We start from the raw sequence: 13897 nt of genomic DNA, 5'->3' as shown, positions 1-13897 counted from the left end.
AGTGTATTCCAAAGCATAAAGTACTGAGATGATTGATTGATTGATTGATAGATAGATAGATAGATATTTTATCTGTGACTGAAGATCTGAGATAAATAAGAATATTTTCCATATATTCCTTGTTCTTTAAATATTCAAATTGATATCATACAGGACTTAATTTGTATACCATGGCACATTTTTGGAAACAAAAAAATTTCATGTAGACCTTGAAAAACAGGTAATAATTTACTACCAATTTAAATATAATAAAGAATGAATAGAGAGTTACTGATATATGAACTTGAAATTTTTACACTTAACACATTTTAATGTTAAATTTAATTTTTTTTATGTTAGAATTTGAATACATCTGGCAAGACAGCTTCAAGTACAGATGGACCCAAATTCCCTGGAGATAAAAGTTCAACAACACAAAATAATAACCAGCAGAAAAAAGGGATCCAGGTGTTACCTGATGGTGGGACTCTATCAAATATGTCAGTGATGTTATAGAATTCATTTTCTGTACTTTTTCATCAAAGAAAAATGACCACGTTTTTCTTATTCAGGTCGAGTTACAAACATTCCTCAAGGGATGGTGACGGACCAATTTGGAATGATTGGCCTGTTAACATTTATCAGGGCAGCAGAGACAGACCCAGGAATGGTACATCTTGCATTAGGAAGTGACTTAACAACATTAGGCCTCAATCTGAACTCTCCTGAGTAAGTTTTTTTCTTTCACATTTATGTATAATACCTCCCTGCACACTTTTTGTTTTTAATATCTTGTCATTAAATTATGTCACCTGCTGCCATTTATTATTGCTGTTATCTACTGACTCTTTGGGTTTGGGTCTTTCCCTCTCATATTAGCTCCTAGATCAAAATCCTGAAATCTCAGGTCCTTGAATTTCTCTTCAAAAATCTTGCCTTTTACCATACCTCACCTGTTCACTTCTTTAGTCGTCCTTTTGACCTTGCCATTAATAGTAACTGCAGTTTCTCTGTAATTTTAAGTCTTTGGTCCTATCCCACTTTCTATTTTCTGTCTCCCTCTAGTACTGGCTCCTGTTATCATTCAACTCCATTGGGACTTTCAGTCGATGCTTTTATACCTTTTTGTTGTTCCTTGACATGCCTATCTCTGTTTCCCTACATGAAGTCACTTCTTATTAAGTTCAATGGTCAGTCATACTGCTCATGTGCATATGCCCTTGACTATTTTGCCCTCTCTTGTTTTGTCATACTTGGATGGCAAAAACTAACCCTGGTTATATCTCTGCCTATTCCATTTTTGACTTTTGCTACTGACCCTGGTTAGAGGAGAACACGTAACTTCACTGCCTGGTCTCACTTTAAATTTATGGCCTCAATAGTGGGACCTTAATTTTGCCGACCATAATTAGTGCTGGCATGCCTAGTCCATTCATACTTTATGTTCTCCTATGCAGCTGTTTTACACTTGCCTGTTCAAATCCGTAATTCTTTTCCCCTGTTCTTACTCTCACATGATGATATTGTTTATTTCTGCTTTACTGAGATGGAAGCAGTTAGAAGAAAATGTCAGCCTAGTCCTCTCACCAAATCTAACTACCTACTACCATCTGTACCCACCCCCTCCCCTTATTCTTGTCTTCTACCCTCTTGCCATAGTTGATTCATGCTTTCACAATTTTTTTGCGTTTTGTTGGATTATTTCCCTCAGCATACAAACATGTTACTACTTCTATATTAAATACTTTTTCTCGATCTGACTGTTGCTCCCCATTTCTTCATTTTTCTTAAGCAAAATTCAAAAGAGCCAACTCTATCTCCTATTTGTCTTTTCCTGTTCTCCATTAGAGCAGGGAATTTTAGTTAAGATTTTGCCCCGTTACACTAAAACTGTTGTCAAGGTCATCAAATGGCCGCTATGTTATTAAATTCAGTGGCCACTTCTAGGAACTTATCCTTTTTGATCTGTCAACAACATTTGACATAATCGAATAATTTCTGTGTTGCATCTCACTACGTTTAACTGCTGCCACCCTGATCACCATCCTCCCTTGCCTGGATTACTTTATAGCCAATCACTAGGTATCCTTATCTTCCCCGTACCCCTTCACAATCTCTTCTTTATACAACAGCTAAGACAATTCTTTTTGAATAAGTTAACTCTCTGCTCAATACTAAATAAGGGTTTTCTTTACAGGCCTGCTAATCTCTATAGGCATGTTCTGTGTTTCTCTCCTACCCCTGCCTCAAAAGCTTCTCCCTTTGTTCACTCTGCTCCAGTTTTCCTGGCCTTCTTAGTGTTCCTCACATACATCGGTCATATGCTGCCTTAACTTGTTCAAGCAGTTTCCTCAGACTAGAACAGTCTTTGCCACATAGTTAATTCTCTTACATCTTTCAAATCTGACCTTTGTTCATATCTGACCTTCCTATGAGACCTAACCTAACTACTTTATTTAATTATGCAATTAATTTCCCCTTACTACCTCTCTACTAATGTGGAATATTATTTATTTATTGTACAAATTGTTTTTGTCTGCCTCCCTTCAATCCACCATCCCCAACCAAAGAGTAAGTTTCATGTTGTTAGTGATCTTTGCCTTGTTCACTGATATATCCCAAGAAAAATACAGGCATATAATAGGCATTCAAGCATGAATGTTTGGTGAATTTGAACATTTGCTTTTAATAATTACTGATGTTTTACCTTTCTATATAAATGGGAAAGTAATTTTACTTGGGAGCATGGTATTAATGAATTTAAAGCATTCTGAGTTGAAGTAGTTTTTTCATATGTATATATAAATCTTGTATCAGTTTTCTGCTGTATGTAAGTCATAGTAAACCCAAGAAAGGAAATTAAAACTAAAAATGCTAATTTTGCATTTGAAGTAATTGGTTTTCCTGATTTCCTAAACTAAAATTAGATATCTTTTTTCTACTTTGAACTTCAGAGTGTTTTTTTTCCCCCTTATTCAGAAATCTCTACCCCAAATTTGCATCACCCTGGGCATCTTCACCTTGTCGACCTCAAGACATAGGTAGGAGAATATATTTGTGTTCAGACCTTTTTAAAAATATATTTGTAACTGAGAATCAGTTAATAAGGCTTTTTTCATTTTATTATCCAGACTTCCATGTTCCATCTGAGTACTTAACGAACATTCACATTAGGGATAAGGTGAGTGTAGTTTATTATTCTACTCAGTCAGCATGAATTTATCTTTTTCAGGTGCCGTTCTTCCAGTTTAGACAGCATAAAATTTTTGAAGTATTCGCAGTGGTCTTGGATATGCTTTCTCATGTTCATTCAGTTATATATAACAATTTTATTGCTATTTTTGTTTGTCATCTTAATGTTTTGATGAGTTCCTGGGTTATATTTTTCAATAGTTTTTTTTAAAAACATCATTAGGACTGGTAAATATTCTTATAGTTAAAAAAAGATTTTTCTTTACAAATATTACAGATAGTCTTTTTAATGGAACTTTAAATATTTAAAACTGTTTATAACCTTTGGCTTTTTTTTCTTTATTTTTTTTTCTATTTTTTAATTACCTAAAATTCTAGTTAATAAAGTAACTACTAACAGATAGCGTTAATCTTTTTTTTTTTTTTAATCAGAAAGAAAATGTTAAACATTTGTTTTAGGGGAAAGTTCATTTTTGTTACAAATTGTATCTAGATTTTGGCCTTGTGTAAAAAGAGTATAATCTATTAAAATTGTGTATTTGTGTTACTCATGTGTATAAATGTCTAATGTAAATAACAGTGTTTTGCATCTGTACCATGTAGTCGTATAGTCAAATGGATGTTGATGTTGTGGACAGCCAAGTAAAGAGATATATTTCTCATTATGTCTTTTAATACTGGGTAGGTGGAAGATAAAAGCTGTTAGCTAGAGAGAGCTAGTTTTTTTCTATTTTTGGATCATATGATTTGCTGCCACCTCCACTGTAGTGTTCTTTTGCTCCAAATAACTAAGGGTTCTAGAACCATTTCTTATGCCAATTTAAGCAATACTGGTTTAGGAGAATTTGACACATTTGGGACTGACTGCTACCTGAATGGGGATAATATGAATAGAGAGAAAAATTATATTCAGAGGGTGCATAACAGTTAAATAAGCATTTACATACAGGATTAAGTAAAGAGATAAAAGTATTTTCATTTTGGTGAGTTTTTAATAAAGCTTTATCTTAATGCAAGAATTTGAAACCATTGAACTCACTTATGTTTTATAGTTTGATAAGTAATTATGTTTCTGCTTTGTGGAAGGACATGTAAAGCAGTCATCTTTTAGTCATTCATTTAAACTAAAGAGCAAGTGCTTTAATATTTTTATATTTGACGTCTATGATTTCCTAAAAATTTATAACCAACTAATTTGTGAATCCCCGTCAGATGTAGATTTAGTTAACATTTCCTGTAAGTCTTCTATGTATTAGACACTCTACAAGGTGTCTTCCAATGCAACCACATATTTAATTTCATTTTCATTTTTAGCAACCCTTATAGATGTCATTGTCTATATTTTATAATTGAAGTTCAGGTACATTAAATAATTTGGATCTGGCCTATTAGTAAGTAATGGAACTAGGTCTTGAATGTAAGTCCTGCATCAGGGTTCCACTGCTGCTGCCACCTTGGGTAATTAATAAATCCCTCAAGCAAGACAGTCACCATTTGAACTTGCTAGTTTTATGTAGCTTTTTTACCTATATTAGTACATAAAATAGATGTACCAGAAATAATTATTAAATGACTTTAGTCATTTAAATGGTAACACTCCCATAAATGATGAAACTCCTTTTAGAATTGTAACTGAAGGGTTTCTGTTTCTCTTCCTATTTTTATTCTAATGGTAGCAATTATGTTAGGATTTTTAAACTCATTTTACATTTCTAAATAATTTATTTATCTTTTCCAGCTGGCTGCAATAAAACTTGGCCGATATGGGGAAGACCTTCTCTTCTATCTTTATTACATGAATGGAGGAGACGTATTACAACTTTTAGCTGCAGTAGAGCTGTATGTTCAAAGTATTTTTAAACACTTTTGTATTATAGTGGATCTTGTTTATTCTGAAAGCTGCTTTTAAAAATGATGGCTGTAGTTTGTCTTTTGTTTTCAAGTGGAAATATTTCTCCATCGAGAAATTTAAGTTGTTTATTTTTACATTTATAAAGTTAAAAACTTTATATTACCATGTCTTCATAATCACTGTATACATAGGGAATTTTAAATTTAAACACAAATTTGTAAAAAGACAAAATCGACTTGACTAATGGATTTGATGAATCTAATTATACATATATGAAGTGTAGGATATGGTTCATAACTGTGGCTCATCTTGTGGAACCACATATGTTACTGACAGTGAATTTCATTTAATAAACATCTGTTAAATCACTATACATATTTCTTATGTGTTTTGAAGTGTTGATAAAGTCCACATTCATCATCAGGAGCCTACTGGCCAACTTAAAGAAATTAGCATTAAGAAGTTGGTCCATCGGATATGTTTTTCTTCAGAGCAGTTCTGTTTTTACCTGATGCCCTAAGAAAAAAAATTGTGTCATTTCTCGCATGTCCTATCGGTAACATTTTGTTACCAATAGTCTGTTTACTAGAGAGTGAGTTGTTACTAAAAATTTATAATGTTATGATTGGGAGACCTTTTTACAGATTTAAGTGTTTTATAATATTCTTAATGACATTTTTATGAATGGTCTTGCATCAGATACTTAAATGTAAAATTCACTGTGTTGATAATAAATTGTTTTTTATTTCTCAATTGAGAATTTGTTTTTTCCCATGTTTTCCTTTCATTTTTTGTAAGATAGCAATTGTTACCTGTTCCTTTTAATTTATTCATAAGTAAATAAATTTATTCATTTATTTATCCATCCATCACTGGCAATTCTGTCTCATATCTTATTTCTGTCTACAAATTTCCTCATGGTATTGGTAGGGAAGTATTTGTTTCCATGGAGGTTTGTTCTACCAAAGATGTTTTTTGTAATACATTTACCTCCTTTGAATGTTACTTCCCCAGTTTAAAAGTGGTTATTAAATCTCATTGATTCTTGCATGAATTCTGATGGACATTCTTTTGGCTTATGAGAATTTAGGATCAATGAGATTTGAATAAAAAATAAAAGTAATATATTCATTAAGACTTTTAAAATGGATATTCTATTTTCAACATAGTCACAGAATTATATGAATTTAAATAGTTAATTCAAATAGTGTATTTATATTTCGTTCCTTATACGAATAATGTAAATAGTTGGGGAGGGGCTGTTTTAATAGATACCTCAATTTCTATTGACTATTAAGAACAAGAAGAAAGGAGTGCAGTTTCTGTTTCTGGAACACAAAAGTATCTTTATTTGGTCTGCCTAAGTTTTTGCTCATAGAGCTTTTAAGATCTCATTTTGTTTGCATAAAAAGTTTTCTCAGTTAAATAAAGATGTATGTATTAAAGAATGTGGGTTCGGGGCAAATTAAGACATTATTTTCCTTTATTTCACTATAGTTGTGTTTAATAACAATAAAAGTCAGGATAAAGAAGCACTCAATATATTTTATGCATAATTATTTTCTTAGAAAAGTTTTATAAAATGTGTGAGCCACAGGAAAAAATTAATTGTCTTTTTCTCTTAAAAATTGAAGTTTTAACCGTGATTGGAGATACCACAAAGAAGAACGAGTATGGATTACCAGGGCACCAGGCATGGAGCCAACAATGAAAACCAATACATATGAGAGGGGAACATATTACTTCTTTGACTGTCTTAACTGGAGGAAAGTAGCTAAGGTATATATTTTTTTCATGTGCAAATGTGTAAATGTATAATTCTAGATTTTAAAAAGAAATGACTTCTTTTATCTGTTTATATGTACCAATATATTCATTCCAATAATACACCAGATGTTTGTTAAGTCTTTTGTCTCTACTTTCTTGGCTTGATTTATACTCTAGTCGAGTATGCAGAAATAGTTTATTTCACCCATAGTTAGAAAAATAATTGAACTTGATAAGAAATTTTGTAATTTTTTCAAAAACCTGGTGAGCTTTTGAATAATTTGTGTCTACTCAGTTATAAAATAAAGGTACTCCTTTGCAATACCAGTCATGTATTCTTATATTATTATTAGTTCTGATTAAGAAAGTATGAGATTTTCTTAAACCCAGTATTTAAACAGATATAGTCTTTTCAAAACACTTGCACTCATTAAAAAAAGATGCTTAAGTTTTTTAAACAGAAGAAAAATATTTCTTGACAATTCATTGAGTGATTTTTTAGTTGTTGGTTGGGCTTTTTTTTTTTTTTTTTTTTGAGTCAATTTTACTAAACTGATAAAAAGGTAAAATGTTTCAAGAAGACAGTGTAAAATGCTTACCATGTGTTTATCACACAAAAAGATTTTATATAAAACTTGAAAAAAGAAATAGGAAAAGAGGAGCCCAACAAAGAACACCAAAACAAGACACATAAAAGAGGTTGAATTTTTATTACTATTATTTTGCAGTGTTTCTTATTGGTAAATGTCATTATTTGTCAGACCAAGTCCATATACCACTGTACACTGAGTTATTTTAAAAATTCTCATTATTATGCATATCTTGATTTCAAAAGTTAGATGTATGACCTAATATTTTAAATAGAAATAATTACATTCATTATAAATAGTGAATGAGACATTGTGCATGTTACCTGTTCTTTAAGAAGTATAGTGTAATAGACAGCCATAGTCTTTGTGTCATGGATTTGAATGTAACTCCTGTTTCTGCTATTTGTCACCTTGTGCAAGTTTCCTTTCCTTATTTTTTTTTAATTGAAATACTTGCCTCTAGATTGTTATGAAGATTAAATGAGAATACAAACAAACACATTTACACTGAGTTCAGTGCTTGGCCTGTATTATTTGATACATGGGAGTAGTTGTGGTAGTTTATTGCTGTTGTTTCTATCATCATTATTACAGCTTATTACTATTTTTCCAAAGATGAAAAAATGATGACTGTTGTTCGGTTAGGTCAGTGGTTCTCAAAATTGAGCTTGCATCAGACTTAGCTGGAGACATTGTTAAAATGCACATTATTTGGCCATACCTTCATTGTGGATGGGACCTGAGAATTTGCATTTCTATCAAGTTCCCAGGTGATGCCAGTAATGATGCTAGTCATTTTCTGGAGCCATATTTTTGGTTCTGTAGGAGGGAAAGTATCTTTGGAGGGCCAAAAAATTCTTCTAGGAAATAACTGAAATTTTCTCCATTTATTTGAAGCTTTTTGCTCAATATCATTGTAAATTACTCCAGACTTAATATACGCAAAAGGATGGATGTTTGAGGTAGATAAATGCATAATTTTAGTTCATTAAATGTGAAGAAATCGACATGTGAAAAGAATTAGTTTTCTAGAGAACTAAGTTCTCTCCATAAATTTAGATATTCAGAAAAAATTGAATATTAATACCGCACCTATATTTTCTCACAAAAGCAATTCCTCAGTCAGGTAAATGTCATTTTAAAGAAAATTGTGTGTGTGTATGTGTGTCTGTCTATCTGTCTCTATCTTTCTCCTTCTCTCTGTATAAAATAATAATTTTTCCCAGTTTTATCCCATCTCTCCAGTATAGTTGAGCTTTTGTATTGACCTTTACTTTTAAAATGTTTAGCAGCAAAGTAGGAAAATAAAATTTGGAAATACCATTAAACTTTTCCCTAAGAAATCTTTCTTGAGGTAGATTGCTGGGCACTTGCACTGACACTCTTTAACAAAATTATTTTCATAGTGATGAAAGCAAGCAGAATTATTAGTTTCTATCAAATATTAATTTATTTTACTTATATTAAAATAGAAATTCATAAACAGAATACATTTTTTACAATGATTTCTGAGTATATTTTTTAAAGATGTTTTCAGTGTTTTCTCAGAAACTGGATTAGTAATTAAGAAATTTAGTTAATTCATAGTCTATTAACAGACTTCATCATACTACAGAAAATCCATTAAAATGCCATGTCTCCAGTTAACTTGAAAGTTAACTTTAAAGTCCCCACCTATAAAGTAAGTGTGGCTTATTTACTATGCACAGGTAAAGAACATGCATTAAGTAGCTACAACTCATTGTAAGAGGCCTGCAGTATGTATTAGTATTACAAGTAATAGCTTCATGTTATCATGGTTATCGTGAAAAGTTTTGACCTGGTTAGACCATAATCAGGTTTCCCCATTCAGAATATCTCATATGAGGGTCATTGTCTTTTGCAAATCACTTAATATTTTCAGAGAAATGAAGAATTGTAATATTAAGGGATTAGGTGATTTAAATTAGAAGTATTTCTTATCCCCTTAAAATTCTGACTCTTGAGTTCTAGGATGCAGCCTCTTATTTATTTAAAGAATTTCACATATGTCAATAATGCATGTAAATAAACATTTTGATACTATATTTGCTTATTCTCCCCTTTTAGATAATCTTGACTTGTCAGCAGGCTATGTAGTCTGTCCTGTGTAATTTAGCTGGAACTACTCAATATCTCACTAGTTAAAATTTGTGGTCATTCAGATAGTATGTATAATCTTAATGAGTAAAAATTTTAAAACAATTACATCTACAGAAAATTTTTAGGCGATAGAGGCTGCCTTGTTATCAATAGCTTCTCAAACCTAAAGACTTAAAAATTTTAAGAATTCTTTCTGCCTGACCACCTTGTGGGTCCAACATTGAATAGGATTTTTAATGCTTAAGATTTTTTATCATATTATAGTCTGATACAAATGTGATTTTTTTTCTTTTCCCATTAACTTTACTGGTACACTTCAGTACATCTTTATACTTTAATCAGTAATATGTACTTTTCTTCAAAATAAAAATTATTTCTAATAACTGTAGTTAAGATAGTTTGCTACTTCCTAAAATTTAGTGAGGATTTATCATAATTAAGAGAAAACCGATAATTTTGAGAATTTGAGAAAACATTTCTGCAGTATATGTTTCTCTGTGAAATTAGATCAGTGATGAAATTAATGCTTTTGTAGTAATTTATTTGACCATTTGAGTCCAGTGCAAATATTTCAGTTTTGCTTCACAGTAACCTTTTGAGAGTATATAACCTAATTTTAATAATAGAAAAGCTAAGACATTAAAGTTATTTTTTAAAAAATATCTAGAAATCTTTCTGGCCTTTTAAATCATTAAACTATAAAAATCTTTTTTCCATTAAAGCAAATATATACATAGATCTTTTAAATACCTAATCTTTGAATATTTCAAAAGTTAGGTGTCTTCTTCCTTAAAGAAATTAAGAAAACTTGTGTTTAGTAATTCATCAGTCATTAATTACACACCTGCTACAGACCTGGCACTATTCTAGGCAGTAGGTAGTGGTATACAAAACAGACACCCTTCTTGCCTATAGATTATACAAAGGTGTGTATGTGTGTTGTATATGTATATATAACATAAACGTGTAAAGGAGATGTTATCAACAATCAAAGTGAGGTAACAGAGATACCAGTGTGTTGTAAGCTTTATATATTTTAATAATACAAGTACATAGAAAATGAGGGGAGGGGAGGAGATGTAAAAATGGAAGACAGTTTCTGAAACTATGATATGTAAGGTCTTTGGGATTTTCTTATTAAAATATTGATGCTCTCTAAATTTAAACTGATTTTTTTTTAACATCTAGGGGGAAAATGTATGCATTGATGAAGTTACCCTAGATTAAATTCTAATAATAGAATGTAAGTTCACCAGTGTACAATGACAAGGTCAAGATAATTGAATAAAATTTTAATTTTTATAACTTAGAAGATAGTGGTATATATGATTTGTCACAGTTACAAATAGACGTTTTACCCTATAACTACACATAGTTTGGAACTAAAATGCTAATTTTAATTTCTAAAGAATGTGAATACAAGAAGACATTTTCTTTACTAACTTGGATATTCATCTTCAAGCCAGGCAATACAATTCCTTTAAAGTCTAGACAGGAAGAAAGAGAGTGATGCTTACACAGTGCATTAGGGAGGGCTATGGTGATTGCAGTGATGGTTCTGGTCTGGTGTTTGCTAGTTTTTTCTGACAAGCAAAATAACCACTTACTTTATCAATCCTATAAAGTAAACCTTTATAGATTTAAAGTCATCACAGTGTGCCTTCTTTATAAACATTTGTCAGTGGACTGAATTTTTTCAACATTATTTCTGGATAAGGGTTATAATGAAGTGAATACTTTGGATGTTGGGCTAAAAATATTAAAAATAATGTGTTGTACTAGAAAAGTCATGGGCTTTTGTGTCACATCTAATCCTAGATCTATCTGACACTTATACAACTTGGGCAAGTTACTTGTAAGCCCATTTTCTTCAGGTACAAAATGAAGATAATATCTACTTCATAGAGTTACTATAAAGATTAGAATAAAATCAGCTATACCTCTAGTTCTGACATGTATTAGGCTTTCAGTAAGTTAAACCTGCTATTTCTGTAATTATTAAAATAATATCCTTAAATTTCAGGTACTTGGTTTTATATCAAAATTTAATCATTATGACCTAGGTTTTTTAATTAGTGAAATTTTCCCTTAATTTAATATTGTAAACATTCATTATGGAATCAACTTGAAACAAGACAGATAAGGTAAAAAATGGTGCTAATATTATTTGTTGGCTTTCTTTAATATATAATACCTATTAAGGTTTATAATTTTTAAATGAGATTGAGTTAGTTTGTGCTAATTGAACTCAAATTGTAGAATTAGTGATTTTAGAACCTCTTGCTCTTTGGATTTACAAAGGTATGTTTTTGTTTTAATATGCAAAGTTATATTCTGCATCTCTCTTTGATCTTAGTTAAGTGAAGAATTGGTTTCACTATTCTTAAATTTTAACACTCATGAAGTTAACGTAGTACTTTGAAAGTTTAGTTGAAATGAGCTATGTAGTTCATCTTCAAATGTGCCTACATCGACCACTGCCTGGTTTTGGATGGCAGTTACATCTTTTCAGGGTTTTGGGTTGTTACATGAGAAGTGTAGAGCTGCTTAAGTTTTAAGTTCATCGTTTTCCCCAGATTTTAATGAGATTAAAATAACTATTTTTTTTAATGGGACAAAGTGGAAAATTCTTTATTTCTATACTTTTTCTTTGAAAATAAATTTTTAGATTGTATACTTCATTGAAGAGGCTTTACTTTAAATATTTTATGATTTTCATGTTTTTTATTTTTTGGCAGTATAGCAATCGCCACTTTAAGCTGTTATTTTTGAGCAAAAAAAAAAACAGAATGTATTTTATAAAATAGGTGTTCATGAGAGGTCTCTGACTGACATAGAAAGTCTGTATTTTACCTATCACGTAGAAACTAGAGCACATTATTCTTATTCAGGCTGTACTTTACTTAAGAGAAAAAAGAGTCGGTATGTCTGTGTCTGTTCATTCTCAAAAATATAAGTGTTTTGTTCACATAGTAAAATATATTTTGACAATTTTGAGAACAAAGGAGAGGAAATTATCTAAATTCTTATATTTGGTTTTATAGGAGTTCCATCTGGAATATGACAAATTAGAAGAACGGCCTCACCTGCCATCCACCTTCAACTACAACCCTGCTCAGCAAGCCTTCTAAAAAAAGACTTCCCTTTTCTTGGGGTATGGCTGTCTCAGCACAATACTCAACATAACTGCAGAACTGATGTGGCTCAGGCACCCTGGTTTTAATTCCTTGAGGATATGGCAATTGGCTTACGCAAAGGGTCACCATTTGAGGTCCTGCCTTACTAATTATGTGCTGCCCAACAACTAAATTTGTAATTTGTTTTTCTCTAGTTTGAGCAGGGTCTGAATTTTTTCATTTATTTTCTTTTTTGCCAGCAGACAGACTTGGGTCTATAAAGACAAGCAAGTACACTGACAGAAGTTTACCATTGAGTTTCTAAAATGTAAAAAAGAAAACCCACAAAGACTCAACAAAATTAGACCACAAAATTTGCATTGTTCATTGTAGCACTATTGGTAATAAAATAACAAATGTTTGTGCATTTTTATGTGAAGATCCTTCTCGTATTTCATTTGGAAAGATGAGCAAGGTCTGCTTCCTTCATTTTACTTCCCCTTCTGTTTTTGAAAGGCAGTTTCGCCAAGCTTAACGCAAAAATATCTGACTGTTCAGAAGAAAGATATTGCCACAATCTCTGGATGTTTCCAGGGTTGTGTTATTACTGAGCTTCATCTTTCCAGAATGAGCAAAACACTGTCCAGTCTTTGTTACAATTTTGTAATAAATGTGTACATTTTTTTTTAAATTTTTGGACATCACATGAATAAAGGTATGTATGTACGAATGTGTATATATTATATATATGACATCTATTTTGGAAAATGTTTGCCCTGCTGTACCTCATTTTTAGGAGGTGTGCATGGATGCAATATATGAAAATGGGACATTCTGGAACTGCTGGTCAGGGGACTTTGTCGCCCTGTGCACTAAAGGGCCAGATTTTCAGCAGCCAAGGACATCCATACCCAAGTGAATGTGATGGGACTTAAAGAAGTGAACTAAGACAATTCACTCTGGCTGTTTGAACAGCAGCGTTTCATAGGAAGAGAAAAAAAAAAAAAGATCAATCTTGTATTTTCTGACCACATAAAGGCTTCTTCTCTTTGTAATAAAGTAGAAAAGCTCTCCTCACCGCAGTGTTGACTTTGATTTGAAATTGTGAATTTATTTCTTCAACGTGAAAAATAGAGGGAAGAAACCTAAAGTTTTACAAATATCAAACGGAATGGTATGACTAAACAATTTTAAATGTCTTTTTCAGCTTTTGACAAGTAATTTAATGGAACCATTCACTGTTTTACTTGTAGGTTAAAAAATATAGACATTCTTAACCA

At 31.4% G+C, this 13897-nt stretch overlaps 1 protein-coding gene across 6 annotated transcripts in view; it reads left to right on the top strand.

Annotated features, from left to right (window-relative positions):
- Nucleotides 1-13694, top strand: part of CNOT2 (CCR4-NOT transcription complex subunit 2) — a 98394-nt gene extending 84700 nt beyond the window's left edge. For 3 of the 6 annotated variants that reach the window (XM_016152318.2, XM_036236839.1, XM_016152321.2), the window contains 7 exons: nucleotides 340-460; nucleotides 552-708; nucleotides 2959-3020; nucleotides 3111-3160; nucleotides 4910-5010; nucleotides 6658-6802; nucleotides 12546-13343. In XM_016152318.2, coding sequence (XP_016007804.1) covers nucleotides 340-460; nucleotides 552-708; nucleotides 2959-3020; nucleotides 3111-3160; nucleotides 4910-5010; nucleotides 6658-6802; nucleotides 12546-12632 — 723 coding nt within the window. In that variant the 3' untranslated portion in view covers nucleotides 12633-13343. Of the gene's footprint in view, nucleotides 1-339; nucleotides 461-551; nucleotides 709-2958; nucleotides 3021-3110; nucleotides 3161-4909; nucleotides 5011-6657; nucleotides 6803-12545 lie in introns of all 6 variants that reach the window. The other 3 variants (XM_036236837.1, XM_016152322.2, XM_036236838.1) reach the window with 2 other exon arrangements.
- The last annotated feature ends 203 nt before the right edge of the window (nucleotides 13695-13897 follow it).

The sequence above is a fragment of the Rousettus aegyptiacus genome, unplaced genomic scaffold (genome assembly GCF_014176215.1).
Source record: "Rousettus aegyptiacus isolate mRouAeg1 unplaced genomic scaffold, mRouAeg1.p scaffold_m13_p_2, whole genome shotgun sequence".
NCBI lineage: Eukaryota > Metazoa > Chordata > Mammalia > Chiroptera > Pteropodidae > Rousettus > Rousettus aegyptiacus.
The sequence above is the reverse complement of the archived record's forward strand: the minus strand, read 5'-3'. Positions and strand labels throughout refer to the sequence as shown.